Source organism: Microtus oregoni, unplaced genomic scaffold, assembly GCF_018167655.1.
Source record: "Microtus oregoni isolate MIOR12 unplaced genomic scaffold, Mior012 000073F_000, whole genome shotgun sequence".
NCBI lineage: Eukaryota > Metazoa > Chordata > Mammalia > Rodentia > Cricetidae > Microtus > Microtus oregoni.
In genome coordinates, this window is record NW_024543980.1 from 2,650,209 (window position 1) to 2,671,447 (window position 21,239).

At 39.4% G+C, this 21,239-nt stretch overlaps 1 protein-coding gene across 1 annotated transcript; it reads left to right on the plus strand.

Moving 5' to 3' along the window:
• The first annotated feature begins 10,343 nt into the window (after positions 1-10,343).
• LOC121441049 (40S ribosomal protein S18-like) lies at positions 10,344-10,885 on the plus strand. The gene has a single exon (XM_041642187.1). It carries the CDS (start codon positions 10,384-10,386, stop codon positions 10,840-10,842), a length of 459 nt encoding a protein of 152 aa, XP_041498121.1. The 5' UTR covers positions 10,344-10,383; the 3' UTR covers positions 10,843-10,885.
• Positions 10,886-21,239: the final 10,354 nt, after the last annotated feature.

Below are 21,239 nucleotides of genomic sequence, written 5' to 3' on the forward strand. Positions count from 1 at the left end.
TTTTGCTGATGCAATAAATACCATGTGGTGTAGGACAATAGTCTATATTCTGTCAATTATATTTTAAATAAATGCTGATTGGCCAGTAGCCAGGCAGGAAGTATAGGTGGGACAACCAGACAGGAAGTAGAGGCAGGTCAATGAGAACAGGAGAATTCTGGGAAGTCTCTGCAGTCCTGATCCCAGCCACAGAAGAAGCAAGATGTGACTGCCCCACCGAAAAAGGTACTGAGCCATGTGGCTAACACAGATATGAATAATGGGCTAATATAAGTTATAAGAGTTAATAAGAAACTTGAGCTAATGGACCAATCATTTTATAACTAATGTAGACTTCTGCATGATTTCTTTGGGACCTAATGACTGGGAGAACTGGGCAGGACAGAAAACTCAGTCAACAACTATGACCAAAAGGAGCTTGGTGAAGAAAGAGTTTATTTCAACTTATACTTCAAGTCAACAGTCCATCATTGAAGGAAATCAGGATAAGAACCTGGAGGCAAAATCTGAAGACAGGAATGGATACAGAGGCCACAGAGTAGAGGAGTGCTGCTTCCTACTTTGATCACAATGGCATGCTTAGCCTGCTCTCTTATACACCTTAGGACCACCTTCCCAGAGCTGTGCTACCCACAGTGGGCTGGGCCCTCTCACATCCATCATCAGTCAAGAAAATGCCCCCCCCCCAGACATGCCTGAATGCCAATGTGATATGGAGAGTTCTTCAGTTGAGGTTCTCTCTTCCCAAGTGACTGTAGGCTTGTGTCAAGTTGACAGCTGAAAAGAAATATGACATCCACATGCACACGTTTTGTTTGTTTTTAGTTTTAAGATTGAGTCTCAGTGTATCTCTGTGTCTTGCATACTGGGACTTACAGATTTATGCTACTGCATCTGACCTCCTTTTCCTTTCTCACTTAAAATATTTACTGCACATTAACAATATTAATAAGTCCTTTTAAAAAAAGAAACAGGATTGATGCGTTGTAGCCTAGGCTACCCTGCAGTTCCCTATATTGCTCATTAACTCCTGAACTCATAGTGATCCTTCTGCCTCAGCTCTCTCTTGCTAAGATCCTAGTCATGACCCAATATATCTGGCTCACACTTTCTTTTATGTCCATAGCAAACTAAGAAAAATAATAAGGCAAGTGTCTTGGCAGATAGGGCACACAAACTAGCAAGAGGTTTGTTGTTTGTTCGTCTGTTTGAATCTAATGTTACCTACTGAAAAATAAAATTTAAAAATAAACAGTTTTCTATTAACAAACTCAAAATTGATAAATATACTAAGTGAACAGAAAAGTGTGAAACAAGTCTGAACTAAAAAGCATATTTTCTCTTATCAACTTAGAATTACGAATTATAGAGGCAACTTCTAGCATATATGACTCTTCCTCTTCTAAATGTGCCAACATGAGCAACATATATCAAAGGGCAGCTTTATCTTTCAGAAAAGAAGGAAAAAGACAGAGACAGAGAGAGACATGCTACTTTTCTTCCAGGAAATCAAGTCTCCACGCATTTCTATCAGTACAATGTAGCTGACCTGCCCAATGCTCTGAAGATCCCCTTGGTTCCCTCCTGCATTTTCTGTGATGCTATATTTTTCAACTTCTGTGTGTTTTGTGGAGAGTGGCACACACCCACAGTACTTTTTGGAGTTCACAGGCTGTCAGAGGTACTTTCTTCACTTGGACAGAGTAACTTGCCCTGGGAACAGCTTCAACCAGAGAGTACTGTGAGAGCCTGGCATCCCAACAACTTGTGTCTGCTCCCAGTAAATGTGGAGGTATTGTTAGCTTTCAGAGCTCTCCCCAGCATCAGCTGAGACAAGGACCTGACACCCTTGCTTTGCTTCCTCCCCACTCTGTATCTTTCCCACTCCCTTAGTGGTGTCTCCCAAGTGGCGCTTCCTTAATAAATCCCACATGCGAATGTAGGTCACTGGATCCCTTTATGGAGAACCCAGACAAAGGTATAGTTTGTCAGATGTACAATGGCTGGAACATGAAAACAAAATTTTACTTTTTCCCTGACAGACAGATTTGCAAAATATCATTATTGTAAGCTCTAATTCTACCTTCTATTAGCCTTCATAAGAAATTATTTTACAATAGTTTTAATACTCAGTATCTATGAGAAAGAAGCAATTTGATTAGAGACCTTAGCCCTAGGATCTAGCGTTTTAAAATTTTTCTTTTCTTTTTAACCAGAAGTGTATGTGTGGTGGTGGGGGTATGCACATTTGTACATCTGCAGTCTAGACCCAGAGTTGCAGGCAATAGTAAGGCACCCTTTATGGGCACTAGGAACCCAATTCAGTTCCTCTGGAAGAACAATGAGTGTTCTTAAACCACGGAGCTATCTCTTCAGCCCTGGATATTCTATTTTAAAGAGTATGTTCTGGTAAGTTTTTTTCAACTTTACACAAACCTGCACTTATATGGAAAGAAAGAAACCTCAATTGAGAAATTTCTTCCTGTAGGCAATTCTGTGTGACAATTTCTGGATTAAATGATTGGCGTGAGAGAGCCCAGCCCTCTGTGGGTGGTGGTGGTCCCGAGCCTTATAAAAGAACAAACAGAGGGAACTATAAGAAGCAAACCAGTAAGCAGTGCTCTTTCAGGGTCTCCACTTCAGGGTCTGCCTCTGGGTTCCTACTTCAGTTATTCCCCAACTTCCTTCAGTGAAGGACTGTGATTAAGCTAAATAAGTCCTTTCCTCCCTAAGTTGCTTTTGATTGTGATGTCTTAGCAAGCAAACTAACACAGAGTACAAATATAATTTATAATATTTTGGGTATGCCAATGCAGAGTCAAGACAAAATGAACCTCAATAACAGAGCAGGTTATATAGTAACCTCTTATTGCATGAGACCAGATTGTTGTTATTATTTTTGCTTGCCAACATAGAGATGTTATAAAAGCTCTAAGCTGGGCTAAGAAATAAATATTTGCATTTTTCCCTGTACAGGCTCAGTTCTTCAAACATAATGAATCTTTGATCTTATAAATAACTGGTTTTTGAGAAAAATGTTCTATTTCTTCCTTTTTCACACATAACTTCCTTTAGTCACGTAAGAAGCATCCAGGCTGGAGGAAAAGTGGGAGAGAAAGTTCTTGCCTCTTTTAGGTTTCTAGTCTGAAATAAGCAGGAAGTAGAAATGAAAATGTCTATGTCCTCTGGATTTCTCATGTTCCCTTTCTGTTCCATCTGGAGCCCAAGTCTATGGCATGGTGCTGCCTATAACTCACACACAACTTCCCTTCTTAGTTAATTTTCCCTGGAAACACCTCCACAGACACATAATTTCTTATGAGCTACATCTGCAAAGACTGTTTCTCTAAATGCGATTACATTGACAGGTAGTGGGAAATGAATAAAACGAGAGCTCAGCAAGATCTTTTGGGAGTCTGTTATCCATCCACTACAACCGGCACAAGTATAATGAGTCACTAGAAAATGACTTGCAGCATAGAGGAAAAATAGCACCTTGACAGGGTCTCAAAGTGGAGAATGGGCAAAGGATAGTAAAAGAGGTCAGTGTATGGCGGAGATCATTTGAAAGGCTGTCTTCATAACACTATTCCAGGTCCCAGGTTCAGTCTTGTGTCCAGTGGCCATTTTGTCAGCGCATAGGTACATGTGACCTTCCATTCCCTCATACTTCAACAGGAATGTTTTTTTTTCTCACAACTTTTTAAGAATTCAGTGTGGCAGGAAAAAATGAGTTTGAACTTACTGAATCCAAAGGCCATGGCCTTTGTTAAAAGAGGAGGAAACCTCATTTTCCCCTCATATTAAACTTACAATTGATTATCCAGTCCAGCTTCATGACTTTCCCTGCAGTACAGCAAAATTTTCTACACCCATTTTATTTGTTTGTTTGTTTGGTTGGTTGGTTCTTTGTTGCCGTTCTGGGAACAGAACCCAGGCCTTCCCATGTGCTAAGTAAGTGTTCTACAACTGAGCTATACCCCAGCCCTGTACCTCATTGTTAAATTGGAATTACTATCATGTGAGCCATAATAAAAGTCATGCTCTATTTACTTACAAGCACCCCTTTATAAACAAGATGGCTAAATTATTCAACTTTATTTCTGGATGTAGTATGAAGCACGTGTCTTTACTATTGATCCTCAAACCATGTCTGCCACAAATTTAGTGGTTGAAAACTATTGGCCATTTGGGCAAAAAATGGAACTCCTATGGGCACAATAGTCAGGCAGAACAGAGAAAAAAAAGTCTGCTCATTTATGCCTTAATAGTCAAATAAATCAATTTCTAGACAAAAATCTAGTAAAAAATATCACATTGTTTGTGTTAGAGTTTTGTGGAAGAGAAAAAAAGTAATAGATGTTTGAAATAGAAATATATCATTTGGGTGCTAGCCTATTCTTAGAAGATTTAAGGCAGGATATAATACCCTCTAAACCACAGGGAAAACATGAATCTCCAAACACAAATCACCAAATTAATTACAGGGGCTATTTTCCATAATAAAAATTAAACCAAGGTTGTATGATCATGTTGGAAGCAGTCAGTAGGTACCAAGATAGAGAAAATCACTGTAATGATTGATTTTAATTTGTATGAGTGTATCGTTAATAAGTGAAATTTCTCTTTTTAAATCTAAAATATCTTGAAGAGGTTGTCAAGACATGAGAGCTAAGCTTTGCAGTGGGAAAAAAAGATGGAATAGTGTTCATAAGGGGAATTCCGAACTGTATTAAAATTGACTAATTCATTACAAGAGCCTTTTGTGAGCTTATTACAAGTTCTTCATTATTGCAGGGCTTCTGAAAGAGCTTAAAGGGCTTTTCAATATGAAATGAACAGTACATCTTGCTTTGATGCTCCTAAAACACCCGACTTTTTAAAAGATAGGATATATATATATATACCATGTATGCTTTCAGCAATGATTTTTAAATGTTATTTTAAAATACTAGTTCAGCAACTCATTTCTTACTGTTTCGTTGTGTTTCATAAAGTCATTATCTCATACACAAAATATTTTTATTGTGGTATACAAGCATGCTATACTAACTTTCATCATACTCCAAGCTTACAATGCAGCTATATCCTTCTGTTTTATTAACAGTCTTCATACTTCTTTCATTATCTGTCACGTTTGTGTGCCAAACTACATAAATAAAATTTTTTTAAACTTAAGTAATCATTTTTGGATCAACTGCTCAGGTATCCGATGCACTGAAGGAATTTTTCCGAACCAGTCTTAATGTCTTGGTTTACATCCCCTCAACATAATGTACACCATCTAGCTAGTCACTGTTAAGAAAAATTCTATAGGGCTGTGGATATAGCTTGGTGGAAGAGTGTTTGTTTAGCACTACAAAACAAAAAGAAATGAAGAAAATATGGGAAGAAGGGAAGGAGATAAAGTTGTATAAAACTTAGAGACAATGTAAAAAGGGTATCGTAGACTTTCCACAATATATGGAGAAAAAGACTCACCCAAGGATTATGTAAGGCAAAGTCTCTTGTTAGCTCACTTTACCACAGGCTGATGGCCACAGACCTGACTAACTTATGTAGACACTTAAAGGATTTTGTCCAGAAAAGAGTACATCACTTATTCCAATAGAAAAGATAGCCTCAAGGGTTCTGGTTGTGCTGCAGTTTTGTGGTGGGCTGGTATTCCTTATAGGTCACTTTTGTATCTAAGCTAGACATTTTCTCCTAATGTCTCTTCATGAAAGTGCTTGTCCAGGCCTTGCTCTTCACATGGTCTCCAAATTTTCTCAGTAGCCTCTAGTTTCCACATTAACTGATGAGTTAGAAAAACTCAGCATGTGTTCATTTCACATATATCATAAACCTCATTAGTTTAGCCTTTTTCTTTGTTAGAGTTTGGGGCCCGTGCATACCTTACACCCCCACCAGCAAGTAAGCATTCTGTATTAGCCTTGAGGGAAAGAAAGCAGAGGGAAAGAACTTCAATATAAAAACACAAAATGAAAAATCACTGAGGTAAGGAAAACAATACATTCAATCTCTGCCAAAAAAAAAAAATCACAATAATCTCCATAGAAACCAATGTGGCAAAAATGACTGGGGCTTTAACTCTCCTGTGGTTGTTATACAGAGGGAAGGCACTGGGTTGAAGCCACAGGAGTGAATAAGGGGCAGTGTTAGTTGTAAGCAAGTACATCAGATTACATGTTTTTCTCCTCCCCCTGAACCTCATGGATCCCTCATTTGTCAAGATCAAGGGCAGTTCATTTCTTCGGTGCTTGTTTAGAAAGGAAGGGAGGAATGAAGAAAAGAAGGAGGGAGGGAGGGAGGGAAAAAGAAAGGGGAAGAAGAGGGTGTCATAACTTAATTTCATATGTTGGGACTGAACTCTTTGCCTCATCTGGTTTTCCAAGGTCACTCAAGTCATACTTTCAGCTTAAACAAGCCACCTGGTTACTGACATCAGAGAAGTGAGTCAGGGAGCAAGGCAAGTGTCACATTTATTTATTTTCCTAGGGAGACATGAATAAGCATCTGTTTGCCTCAGGTAGGACAAGAACACACCAAAGAAATTATGTCACTAGGGGCTACTTTCATGAAACAGTGGGTTTACTGGAGTTACTGACAGGAGCATGGGCAACTTATGGGTGGCTATATCATCAAAGAAGTGGTGTGTATGTGACCACACCAACTATCCTCAGCAATCATTAACTACTTATACATCCTCCAGGAGGGGTAGGACACAGTGCAGGGATCTCTTGAGATGTGACATGTGGTACCCTGTAGAACCCACAAGGGAATATCAGTGGACCCAGTCTTGTGAGGGCCTTGTTTGGATAATCATAGCTTCTCTGTTGTTATTCCAAGAAAGCAATAGCCTTGTCATGCCTGGGGGATGCCCCTTTTAAAGAAATTCAAGTCTCAGAAAGGCTAAAGACAGAACTAGTGGAATACAAAGGGATGGTGTGAAGTCATCTTCTGGGATCTACCTAAGACTGAGTTCCTCAAGTTATAATAAAGAGAAACAGGAATAGCTAGAAAAAAAATCACATTTGAGGAATAGAAACAGTGGACTGAAGGCCATTTAGATTTATTTTTTAAATATGAGTAAAAACCTATAAATTAGGTACTCTTATTATATAACAGAATACCACAGGCTAGGCACTTTATTTAAAAAATGATAAATTGATTGGCTTACAATTTTGGAGACTAGAAAGTGGCCAGAATCTGGCAAGAGATTTATTGTATTATCCCATGGGGAAAGGATAAAGAGAAATAAAAAGAGAGACACAAAGGGGGCCAAACTCAGCTTTTATAAGAGACTGACTTCAGTGATGTCCCTCATGGCCTAATTACCTCTCATTATCCCTTACCTTTGAACACTATTGCATTATAGATGAATTTCCCAACACATGCCTTTTGGGAGTAACATACTCAAACCCTAGCAGGACCTTAATTTTACTATGCAAGATCCCTTAAAACTCACATCATTTGGTCACTTAACAAGTATTTCCTGAATTCACCATATTTGTGTTGTCTTTAATTCTTCTAGTTAATGAAAATCTATTTTTGTTTTTAATTAAATGATAATTACATCTTTTTCACCTACCCTTTCCTCTTCCTGACATTTTCTGTGTACCCTTACCTCATGTTCCCTCTCAAACTCATGGTCTCTTTTTCTTTCATTGTTATTGTTACATACATATGTATATACATACATACACATCTATATATACATGAATATATAAATAAACCCTGTTCAGCTTGTTTAGTGTTACACATGTGGATGTGGTCTTAAGGCTGACCTCTTGATATTGGATAATCAATTATGGGGCTCATCCATGAGGAGGACTATTTCTCGCACTCTCTTAGTTGCCTGTTGTTCTTTGTCTAAGGATAAGGCCCCATGAGATTTCTCCCTTCCAGGTAAGCATGCCTATTGGTGTTGTACGAGTTCAGGTCTTGTTTAGACAGCCATATTGTTGACATATCATGGGTAAAGAAACTTCTCTGTCATTTCTAGGAGACACAATCTCACAGCAGATTTCTTGGTCCTATGACTCTTTCAATCTTTTGACCTCCTCTCCCACAATGTTCCTGACTCTTAAGTAGAGGACATACTTTTAATTAAAGTAGTCTTATATACTAAACTTTGGTTTCTTGTTAAATATTGAGGGGTTAGGATGGGGAACTAAGTCCTAAGTTGCATACAAATAAGACAGCAGCTTTGGAGAGAAAGACAAAAAACTAGACCTATGAAATTATTGGAACAGAGAGCTCAGAATTCAGTGTGAGACAATGAAAAATGTCATTGAAATACAAATAACCTATCCACTGGCCCTCTGTTTTAACAATGAGCTTTATTCTCTCTGTTATTTACACTCTTTAATATGCCCAAGTGTTTTTCCCCTACTATTGCCTTGAAGTTTCTTTTGTAAAAAACTTTGTTAGGAGGCCAGCAAAACAGCTCAGTGGTCAATGGTACATACTGCTCTTGCAGAAGATTCAGTTTAGTTTCTAAAACCATGCATGTCACTCCAGTTCCAAGACATCCAACACCCTCCTCTGGTCTCTAAGGGTAACAGACATGTGCATGGTACACTTTACAAGTATGCAAGTAAACATTTGTATACATAAAATAAGAATAAATTTTAGGAAAACTATGGTTTTTCTGATCTAGGGATATATAAACTAGGAAATAAAGAACAATTCAAAACAGAAATCACCATAATACCAGCTCATACAGAAAGTGCTCGATATTGTGGCATGAGTCCTCCTTCCTGTGGGGATTTTTGTTCATTTTGTGTGTACATATGTGTCTATATGTGTGGGTGAGTGCATGCTGTAGCATGTGTGGATATCAGAGGACAGCTCAAGGGAGACTGGTTCTCTCTAGCCACACTATAGGTCTCAGGAATCAAAGGCAAGTCATCAGGTTTGGTAACAGGTGCCTTTACCCACACATCTCACTGGCCCCAAGTATTATTTATCTACCTGTGTTAGTCTGCTAAGGTTGTCGTAACAAGGTGTCATAAACTGTATAACTTAAGCAATAAAAACATTATTTATTAATGTTGGGAATGATGATACACACTTTAATCCAGATACTCAGGAGGCAGAGTCAGGCAGATCTCTGTGAGTTTGAGGCCAGCCTGGACTACACAGCAGGTTCTAGGATAGCTGGTGTTATGCAGTGGGACCATGTTTCAAGACATTATTTACCAAATAAATAAACAAATTTATTGCCAAGAGTTCTGAGGCTGGGATTCCAGGTAGCTATAGAGTTGGTTCCTTCAAAGGGCTGTAGGCAGGGATTTGTCCCAGAAGGCCCTCTAAGTTTCCCTTTTTTAAAAAATAAAGATCCCAGTTGCATTCATTCAAGATCTACCATAATGATTGCACTTGACCTCAATTGCTTCAGTAAAGACTATCTTCAAATAAAGCAGCATTTGGTAGTAGGGTGTAAAGGTGTAGGGGTCCAGCATTTACCTTGGTGTGAGAAAGAATACAGTTCATAAAACACACCTGTTGTACAGGCTGAGTTCACTGTCTTCTACTTACTTCTCATTTTGTTCTTATCATACTTGTTCTGTGCCCAAATAGACTGATCTTTATGGGTAACATCAGCAGTCTCTCTTCCTCCGAAGCCAGTTGGGGTGAGCCAATAGGAAGTATTAGCGAAAGGCTACAGTACAAAACGAAGGTAATTTAGGATTTGTTTGTTCCTTTTCTGACCTCCCTCACTTTGGACCTCAGGGATCCCCTCTGTCATTAGTCCACATCTCTGTCCACACCTATGAAGGAATTTGTTTATTAATGCTCCTCAGTTACATGTTCTGGCCTAACTTTGACCTTTTAATAGGACACTGACCAATACTTTGATATACAGCAGATTTATATAATCAGCAACTACTTGTTAGAAACAGTACCTAAAACATAAACAAGGCAAAAGGAAGGGGGGCATGTTCTTTCAAAGTCATACTGAGAACATTGTACCATCAAATTATTTGATACTTTGGAAGACTGTTCCTGTATTTGACTTGGTTATTTGCTATCTAATTAGAGCTCAGGCACTGTGAGGTTATATATTTACTTGTAGATTATTTCTGTCTGGTAGAAAAGATAACCCCAAAAGCCATGATTTTATTGCTCTGTTTCATTAATCAGTTTTATATCTTACACAGACCTGATTCTCAAGTTATTTTTCATGAAGGATTTAAAATACTCAGTTTATTAATTGTTCTTTCATTCAGCTATACCATGTCACCAGTGCCCTAATTAATAAAGTGAATAAATACTTGATACATTATTCCTTCACATTTATATTTTTATTTTAATTTTTGAAAATTATGGTTTAGCTCTTCCACGGGAGGCCTACACGCCGCCGATTGTGCCGCCGCCATGTCTCTCATGATCCCTGAGAAGTTCCAGCACATCCTGCGAGTACTCAACACCAACATCGATGGGCGGCGGAAAATAGCCTTTGCCATCACTGCCATTAAGGGTGTGGGGCGGAGATACGCTCATGTGGTGTTGAGGAAAGAGGACATTGACCTCACCAAGAGGGCTGGAGAGCTCACGGAGGACGAGGTGGAGCGTGTGATCACCATCATGCAGAATCCCTGGCAGTACAAGATCCCAGACTGGTTCTTGAACAGACAGAAGGATGTAAAGGACGGGAAGTACAGCCAGGTTCTGGCCAACGGCCTGAACAACAAGCTGCGTGAGGACCTGGAGCGACTGAAGAAGATTCGGGCCCATAGAGGGCTGTGCCACTTCTGGGGCCTTCTTGTCCGAGGCCAGCACACCAAGACCACTGGCCTCCGGGGCCGCACTGTGGGTGTATCCAAGAAGAAATGAGTCTCTGGGCCTTTGCTGTTAATAAATAGTTTATATGCCTGTGGAAAAAAAAGAAAATTATGGTTTACCATACTTAACACAATTTCATATTTCATATAGAGATTATAGATACATATACATTATTTTTTAATTTAATATATGTATTCATTGAAGTATGATCATATTAACCCTCATTTGCCACCTCTAATCCTCCTAGGTCCCTCTATACACATCCATCTCCTAACTTCATGCCTTTCTCCTTTGTAATAGTAACCCACTAAATCCACTTAGTGTGGACGATATGCACATGCCCATATGTGACCACACTCATAAAGAGTGACTGACTCTCAGCACCAGGCATGAATTCTGTCCTGAGGAGCAGACCTCAGGCCCTGTTAGGAAGCTGTTTGGCATGGCTTAACAGTCAGTCACTACCGCAGCAGCAGCAGCTTGTCAGAGATGACTTGCTGCCTACAGGGTCCTACCCTGGCTGGGTAAGACAGTTAATATTTTCCCTGTTTTTGTAGAAGTTTCCTCTGAGATTGAAACATTCAGAGATTGAAACATTCCTTCTTCCATGGAAACGCATTACGACAGGAAGTAAACAGCTCAAAATAGCTTCAGGAAATCCCTCAACCTGACCAGATTCCCTAGCCCCCTTCCACACCTAGAGTATATAAAAAGTAAAGACTGCTGAAAGTCACTTTCAAACAAGCCCAGCTGCCAGGAAAAAGCAGAGACTAGCAGAACTGCCTAGAAGAAACAAATACCAACTGGGCTGGAAGAGGCTTAAATCAACTGATCTGCCTGGAAAGTCAGAGCTTGCTGAGCTGCCTGCAGGTTGTGCAGTGTGCTCCAGGTTTCCAGCTTTCTATAGACTGTCACAAGTGCTGGAGCGGGCTTTGGTAATGCAGCAGTATTTGAGCCATTTCTGCTCCTGGAACTCCTCACACATATTTTAAAAAGTAATCCCAATAAAATTCATTGTCTCACCAAGTTGGATTTTGGCAGTATAAGACAAAATGTCAGAGTCTGCTTCTGGGTTTGAAAATTTACAAACCCACCAATCCCTGAGCATGAAAGCCCTTAATCTCTGCACATGAAATCCCACCAATCACTGTGTTAGGGTAAAAGGGCCAAGGAAAGAAAATACTGACCCTGACTTGACCCCAAGCCAAGAAAAAGAATCCCATCAATCCCTGACTTTGCCACAAAACCAGGCCACCATAATCCCACCAATTCCATGCTACCCTGGAAAGCTCTGACCCCTCCAAGAGCCCCCCAAGAAGTCTGCCTTCTGCTCAGTTCCTTGCTGCTTCTTGCCTGAGCAGAGGCAGCCACCCTTCTGTGTCTCTCCCAAGAAAGCTCTTGTGCTGTGGAGTGTGACTTTGTGGTATTTCTTGGCTCCAGACTGGCAGGATGGCTTTCCCTCAGAGTTGCATCATCTCCATTGGGGAAGCTTTTCCCTTTAGAGCTACAAAGCTTGCTTCAGTGAGGTCTCGCCCTCAGAGCGGAGCTGCTTTCAGGTGGGAACCATATTTAAGTCTGCTATGATCTCCCTTTCTGGGGTACTAGTAGACAAGTGTGTTACAACACCCCAGGACAAGTCTTGTCACATAACATTCACCAACAACTCATGTAGTACCTTCTGATGAAAACTAGCTAATAAGAAGGAAGAGTCCAAGTTCATTTGAGAGTCATTTCTATGCCTTACAAAGTATATAGTGTCTTCAGCAATGGGGCCTTACCATGTAGTAGTAACCAAAGGCAATGGCAATAGTTTTACATTATATTTTTGTGTGTTCCATATCAACTAATTCTACTTTGCCACTACAGTCTTAATTAGAGTTGCATTTTTAACTCTAAAATTTATATTTCATATTTATATTTTTAAAATGGTTATCAATTCTCTACTGAAATTTTGTTTGAGGCTTTTGTTTGTATAGCTGGTTGGTTTGGGTTTTGCCTTTTTGCTGTCATTGTTTCGATATAAGGTTTTATGTAGTCCTGGTTGGCCTCAAACTCACTGCATATCCAAGGATGACCTTGAACACCTACACCTCCTGCCTCTGTACCATCCCCTGCCACATTTCTGGGATTACAGGTGTGCACTACTGCACCCAGGACTGTCAAGTTTTGATTCATTTTTTATCTATGTACATAGAAGGTTGGATAATTATGGTATTTTAAAGTCTGAATCTCATAATTCCAGTATTTTGTACCCAGTGAGTCTGTTTCTTTTTTTTTTTTAATTTCTGGTGTCTTTCATTTTCATGTGTCTGATTATTTTTTCATTGAATGTTGAGCATTGTATTTTCAGACTTGTTCACAGAAATAATTTAATACATGAGTGCTGTCTTCCTCCAAATGTGACTTTTGTTTGTTTCAGTATGGTGTCTGGACAAATAGAAGTACTAGAACACAGGGATTTACTTGACTAAATTCTATAATTACCACGATCCCAGGTGTATCGATTATAGCTTGAGAGTCTATTTCCAGTTAGAGGATATAGTCCTTTGGGAGAATGTGCCAAGGTCTCCTTCCTTTCCTTAGTTCCTTAGTTCTTAGTTCGACAGGTTCCTTAGTTTGCCCTCTCAGTTTCCCTGTCAGAATAAGTTTAAGTGCCCAGGGGGGGAAATAGCTTCCTGGATGTCCTCATTCCTAAATCCTACACAAATCTAAAATAGTGCTCTAATGTCTTTGCAAACACTTTTTCTGCGTGAGTCATTGGGCCAAATTCCCTAGTCCACCATTCTAGAACTGGGAATCCAGAGGTTATCTCTCTATGAACAGGACAGTGGACCTCATCACTGATTAAAATATTTGAAAAAAAGATATATTGTCCTACAAAAAGCCCATAGCAGATGGATCAAGCAAACAAGCAAACTCATGAACACATACCTACTAATTTGGTTTAAATGTCCTACTATAGCATATTTCATCACACGAAAATTACTGAAATATTTAAGAAATAACAATATTTGTAGGCTACCGTCAATTATCTATGTTATAGCACATTCTAGCCAACAGATTGACAGTACATTTTGAGAACCTCTTTAAGAAAATTAATGCTAAACAAGCCAAATAAAAATATTTTCCTTTGTGAAATGTAGTCTCAAACTGTGTTTTTAATATGTCCATGGTTTTTTGTTTGTTTGTTTTTTCAAGACAGTGTCTCTCTGTGTAGCCCTGGCTGTCCTAGAACTCGCTCTGTAGATCAGGCTGGCCTCAAACTCACAGAGATCCACTTGCCTTTGCCTCCTGAGTGCTGGGATCAAAGGTGTGTGCCATCTCCGCCTGGGCCAGACCCTTGAATTTTTAAATTTTAAAAATTCTTGATTTAAAAAAAAAACAAATTAAACAACACTTTCCTTTACTTGCCAAATAAGAGAAAGTCATTCTCCAAACTTGCTATGATATCTAAGCAAGCTTTGCTTTATAAAGTTCTTTATTAACATCCTCTTCTCTTTCTGTGCATAGGTAGACTCAGCAATTCTAATACTTCAAATGCTACATTCTTAGAGCTGGGGCGGGGGGAGTCTGAGCCTCTGAAGTACAGGCAAACATAAAGATCGAAATTCCAATTCCCAGAACCAATGTGAGAAAACAGGAACAATGGCACACACCCACAATGCAACATTTGGAAGTAGAGGCAGGAGGGTCTCTAAGGCATGCTGGTTTAGCCAATCTAGTTGAATTGGTGAGTTCCAGTTCCTGGTTCCGAGAGAAATTCTGTCTAAAAAAGTAAAGTGAAGAGCAATTGAGGGAAGACACCTGACATCAACTTCTGGTCTCCAAATATATGTGCACCTTCTATCTACATGAACATACTCACAAAGATGCACACTCAAAAATAAATGAATAAATAAAATATTGTTATCTTTAGTGTTACTAGAAGATGAACGAGAAAGATTTATATGTGCTCCTAAGCCAGGCTGAGGTCTGTGTGGATCTTGGGTACCTTTTAGCTTGAGAGAAAATATTCTAGAGGACATGGGAGGAATCGACACAGTATTGACCTAGCACCTGCAACTAAATTCACCATCATTAACTGGAAGGAAATCTGTGTTTATAAAAATAAATGCCAAAACCCAATTTGTTTCTTGAGATCTGACTTCCTTCTCCTGGCTTATCTAGGGATTGGAGAGAGGGGTGGCCATGCCAGTTTTTAGAGGAATAGTCCCCAACCCAGTGACCATGATGTGTCTGCCTCTGCTCTTCATTAACTATAGCCTCTGCAGTTGATGTACACCCTGGCCAAGGCACATGAGTAAGGGGCTTGCCAGTCAAGGGTCTTGGCCAGGTGACTGATTTGCTGAATCTCGTTTGTCAAGCTAATCCCAGTTTCTCAGTTTTTGGAGAACTGCTGGTGTGGTATTTTATCATTTTTCCTCTGTCTGACATTTCTTCTACGAGCTTATATTTACCTGGTCATCTTAAGATGGGCAGAAAACCTAAGATAGGCAGAAGATTTCAAAAACATTTCCTGTTTCCCAAATGTTGATCTTCTGTACATTGTATTATCTGCCATATGACACACGCTGTCCTGTAAGTGAAATGGATAGTTCACTCACTTCTGGTAGACAAGAACAGACCAGGACTTGACACAATTTTTCAAAGCATGTTTTAAAAAAAATAGTACTTAAATTTGGGGATAGAAATACACACCTGTGATCTCAGCACTTGAGAGGCAAAAGCAGGAGATCAGTAGTTCATCTCTCCTCCTTCTTAGCCAGTCTAGACAAAAGTTTCTCAGTTTGGTCAGTATTGTCAAGGAACCTACATTTTTGCTATTTTTTTCTTTTTTATTGATTTTTATTGATCTCTACAATTTTCTCTGCTCCCCTCTCTCTCTCTTCCCTCCCCTCTTCAACCCTCCCCCCAAGGTCCCCATGCTCCCAATTTACTCAGGAGATCTTCTAATCTACAGGTGGGTTTGTGGGACTGTCTAGTCAGCCAGATTAACCTAATTAGCAAGTCCCAGGTCCCAGAGAGAGAGCCTGTTTCAGAAAACAAAGTAGAAAATTCTTGAGAGAAAAACTACCTCAGGTTGTCTTCTTACTTCCACATGCATGTGCACTAACACACACACACACATGCACACAAACACACACACACGTACACACATGCACACACACACACACAGGCACACACGCATGTACACATACAAATTCTTTTTCAAGCATATTGAAATTATTGGAAGAATTTATTCCCGTGTTTATAGTACTGATTTTCTTATTTATTTACTATTTTTTTATCAAAGACCTAATTTCTTTTTAAAAATGTTTATTATTTGACAATTATATATATACATGTATATGTATATACCCATTATCTCTTATCCCCCTCCTTTTACCACTGAACCATTTTCTGCTTCCCAACAATTCCTCATCTTACTTGCATGTCTTTTTGCTTTGGTGTGTGTGTGTGTTTGTGTGTGTATGTGTGTATGCAAATGTGCAGAGTTCAAAGGAGTCAGTTCTCGCCTTCTACCGCGTGGGCCCCAGGAAGCGAAGTCAGGTAGTCAGGCTTGGCACAGGTGAGTAGAATGACTTTGTCATGGCCAGAAGACATTTCACAGTTCTTCTCTTCAGCCTCTGGTTTTACTTCACTCCGTCTTCCAAGACATACCCTGAGCCCTGGACCAGGCAATGTAGATGTCCCATTTAGAGCTGAGTATTCAGCAGGCACTTACTCTCAACCTTTTGACTATATGTGAGTCTCTGCAATAGTGGCTGCCCACTATTCCCAGAAACTTCTCTAATGAAGGCTAAGAGCAGCACTAATCTATGAGTATAAATATAAATATATAGTGGAAAGTTTCATACCACATCCATTTAGCAAGTACGGTAAAATCTCCTTCCAAAGCTTATGGGCTTTTGACAAGGTTTATGATACCAAGAATAAACTTATTACTGTTGAGTGGGCCTCAAATCCAACCAGAAAGCAATTGGTTATTCCTATAAAAGTAATGCCCCTATTACCCAGTGGGCACATCTTGCATAGCAGGTCAATGTTCAGCTTGCAAGATTCACATTGGGTAAGAACTGTCTACTTTTTCTCCCCAGAAGCCTGCCTATCACCTTCTGGTACTATGTAAGCTAAGCAGCACAAAAGAAGCTTCTAACTCAATTCCAGCTTGATTTGTTGATCTCAGAAGCTAAACTACATCATTCTGTCAACAACAGGGTATTACCATCTAGTTCTAATGGGCAACCAAGATCAAAGGCACTAGCCCATATTGTTCTGAGTGTCCCAGAGGCCTTCCAGACTAATAACTAATAATAGGAAGGTATCATATACCTGACACTGAGTTTTATTTAACAGCCCATTGCTCTGAATACTTTCATTTAAACTAGAATTTACTATTAAGTTACAAATTAGTAGGTTTTCTTGTCAATTTATACTTCTTAATTTTGGTTAACCCTTCTCTCGCTCACCCTCTGCTCTCTCCTAAACCTGTTTAAACCTTCCAATTCTAGCATCTCTTCTCTAATTTCAGATCATGTGTGTTCTACAACCTACCCCCTCATTGTAGAGGCTTCTTTCCATTGCCATGACCACTTTCTAGTTCCTGGCCTCTGCAGGTACTCCAAATTAAATACATAGATCTAAAGTTTCAAGCTTAGGATCTATGGATGAGAGAGACAGTGTTTGTCTTTCCGGGGTAAAGGCTAATTTTTGTTCTTATGAACTCCCTTTCTCTCAGCTTCAAATCTAGCATCAATGCAGCAATCCTTGTTCCTCCAGTCTTTATGGCTTCTTTTGCCACAAACCATAAACCATAAAATTTCACTTTTAAATAAGACTCTCATGATTAGGTTAGGCTTACTTTCTTAAGCTTAACTGGGCAATATAACATAATTCAGGGGAGAGATATCACAGCCATGGTGTCTGGGACTAGGATATAAACACTTCAGAGAGCCATTTTTAGAATTCTGTCCATCACAGGTACCTAAATAAAAGTCGGTTTGGTTGCTTAAAAATTTCTCTGACTGAACATATGAGTAAAAAACTCTACTTCTTTGTGGAAAATTCTTTTCTTCTTACTTTTACTTTGAATTTTGCAAAAAAATGTGAAAGTAGAAAGAAGAGTATAATATTCGTATAGATCACCAAATAGATTCAAGAACTGTTCAGATTTTGATGCATTCACGGTATCTATACATACAGATGCTGAAGCATGTGAAATGAAATCTACTATGATCCCAGATAGTTTGAATTCTGTCTCTCAAGAATGAGGACATTTTATTCTGTAATCATAATGCTATTACTGCATATAAGAAACCTAATTATAATTTCTGTATAAAAAGCAACTATATTATCCACATTAAAAATTCCTCAATTGCACAATACTTTGAACTTCCTTTTAAAACATAATTTAAATTTTATAAAATGTATTTGTCATATTTTCTTCTTTGTGTCTCTCATCCTAAAATTTTGTTTTGTCTGCTAGTTTAGAAATTTAAGATTTTCATAGTGTTTTATATCTTTATAGAATATTCCACTACAAATTTATATTAGACTGTCTTACCCAAGTCACTTAAATGAACTACTCTGTGAATACTATTACTGATTTGGTAGATAGTTAGGTTCATTTGCTTCACTTTATCTTGAAGTTTACTTTATATTCTTCTTTATGTTAACATAATATAAAAGTATACCAAAGACAATTCTATTACAGAGCTTTCACACGTTTGTGTGAAATAAATACCACAGAATTTCAATAAGAACATATAATCAGGCAATATGATTAATAAGCTTGAAAAAAACTTACCCAGTTCATTTTATGATGTTAATATAATCTCGATATCAATTATGAGTAATGAGAATACAGGGCAGGAAAAATGTAGCCAATTACTGCTACAAACACTCATACACAAATTCTAAATGCATGAAGACTAGCCAAGAAAATTTAGCAGCATATACACAAAGACATTTGATAATGGATTGGCAGATAGACCCAAAAGCAGTGAGACATCAAATCTAAGACAAAAGTCTCTGAAGCCAAAAATCCTGTCTGCAATTTAGGCAGATCTGGGAGATCATCTGATCATTTAACTTCTCTATATCTTGTTTTCTTCATCTACAAAATGGGATAGTAATACTTACTCATAGGCTTATTGTGAAATAGCAGTCACCTATATGCTTCAAGGAGTCAGATGCTGTGGTATTTGTTGTCTTTGTTAGTGAAAGACATCCCATCCATTCAGTACTCTTGTCCCATGGTTCCTAAACACGATTATCCAAATTTGAAGTTAAGGACACAACTTGTCAAATGGCCTAGACTGCACTAGACTTTGCAACCAAGTAGAGGAGTTCACATTTGTGCTAGCCATTGGAAACAGTTTCATAAATCGGCCTTCACTTCAGACCCCAGCTGCAAGTTTGGAGGCTTCAGAACCATTCTCCCTTTAGATCTCCACTGACTCTCTCATGTTCAATAATGTCCTTGAAGGGCTTCTAGAGCCCTAAGTGAAGGGAAAGATTCTGTTGAGGATTACAGTCTCTTTCTATGTAACCCATGCTGATCTCAAACTCATGAACCTCCTACCTTAGCCTCCTGAGTGCTGAGATTTTAGGGGTGTTCTACCATTCCCAGCTCTATTTCAAGTTCCTTAAACTCTCCTAATCGCAATTGACTTATCTCTAAACCAGAAATACTCGTAGGGACTCTCCCTGTTAGTTAGGAAGACTGAATAAAGTAGTTCCCATCAAGAACGTAAAATAGTGTGTGGCTCTTTGCTATTGGTCTACTGCTGTGAAGAGATACCGTGACCAAGGGAACTTGTAAAAGAAAGTGTGTGTGTGTGTGTGGGGGGGGGGGGGGGGCTTGTTTGCAGCTTTGGAGAATTAGTGTATGAATGCATAATGAGGAGTGTGGTGGGAGGCAGGCAGCAAAGCATGACACAGGAGCAGTAGTTTGGGGCTTACATTCTGGTTTGCAGGCAGCAGGTAGAGAGAGAGAGAGACTGGACTTTTGAAACCTCAAAACCAACCCACCCCCAGTGACATACCTCCTCTAACAAGGCCACACCTCCTAATCCTTCCTAATTGTTCGCCAACTGGGAATCAAGCATTCAAATGTATGGACCTATGGGAGGCGTTCTTAATCAAACGACATCGGTACTCTACAATTTATTAGAGTTCATTCCCTACATCATTTGTGAAAAGTGCTACCATATAAACAATGACCCTTTTCCCCTCATCTGGTCAAAAGGAAGTAACAATGGTGGCTAAAAGGAAAGATTTTAGAGTTTGAGAAGGTTGCTCAATGAGTAGTGCACCAGCCTCACACAAGCACGAGGACTGGGTTCAGATCCTGAGCCCCATTTTAGTGCTCAGGAGCTGATTAGCAGAACTAGCCAAATTGATAAGCTTTGGACTCAGGTGAGAAATCTGGCCTTAATATATAAAGTAGGAAAGGATCCAGGAAGACACCAGTTTCGGCCTCCAAGACCTAAACATGCATGCTCACACCACATACACACATGAACATGTACACACATGCACACACGCGCGCAGACACACACCACATAAATGCGCACATACACAGTAAAAATCACTAATTAAAGAGGTAAGTAAACAGGAGAAACTTAAGATGCCTCTTGAATTCAGAGGCAGTGGCTCAAAGAATGCCTCGGTCACTGCCCTCCGTGTTTTCCGTGAGTTGAATGAGTCACAATTAGTGGACTTTCAGGTTTTAGGGGGCTGGGGAAGTAAGGCTGAGAATTTGGTTTGAATTACTCAGAAAAGGAAATCTGATAGGGCAGGCTGCTCCAGTCTTCAAGGTCTTTTCCTCCTCTGTTAGGCAGCAGCATTTACTTCCTGTCCTGTGGCCTGAGAGATAGCAGCTGCTCATTAACTGCACAAACAAGATCGCTTCTGTTTTCTCCTCCTGGTGTCTGTATAAGACTCCGAGTACTACAGTGACCAACTTGGAGCCTCACAAAGTCCCCGGTTCCCTGAATTCCACAGGACTAGTTTAGATCAAGGCAGTGGAAAGTCAATTGGAAGGGCCATTGAAAAGACGGTGTGAAGAGTACTTATAATTAAGAGATTATTGTATATTAATTTGTTATGTAATATTTTGTGGCAAAAATATTGTTTTGAAAAAATCAGGAAGCCGGGTGGTGGTGGCTCACGCCTTTAATCCCAGCACTCGGGAGGCAGAGACAGGCGGATCTCTGTGAGTTCTAGGCCAGCCTGGTCTACAAGAGCTAGTTCCAGGACAGGCACCAAAAGCTACGGAGAAACCTTGTCTTGAAAAATCCAAAATAAAAAAAAAAAATCAGGAATTACTGAAGTAAAACACAGGATAGGTACAGGGATCTCAAAGATCACAGTGACATTCCTCAAAAACTACAGACTACCTCTGGATCTCTCCCCTGTGTTTCTCTGCATCTATGGCATGTTCC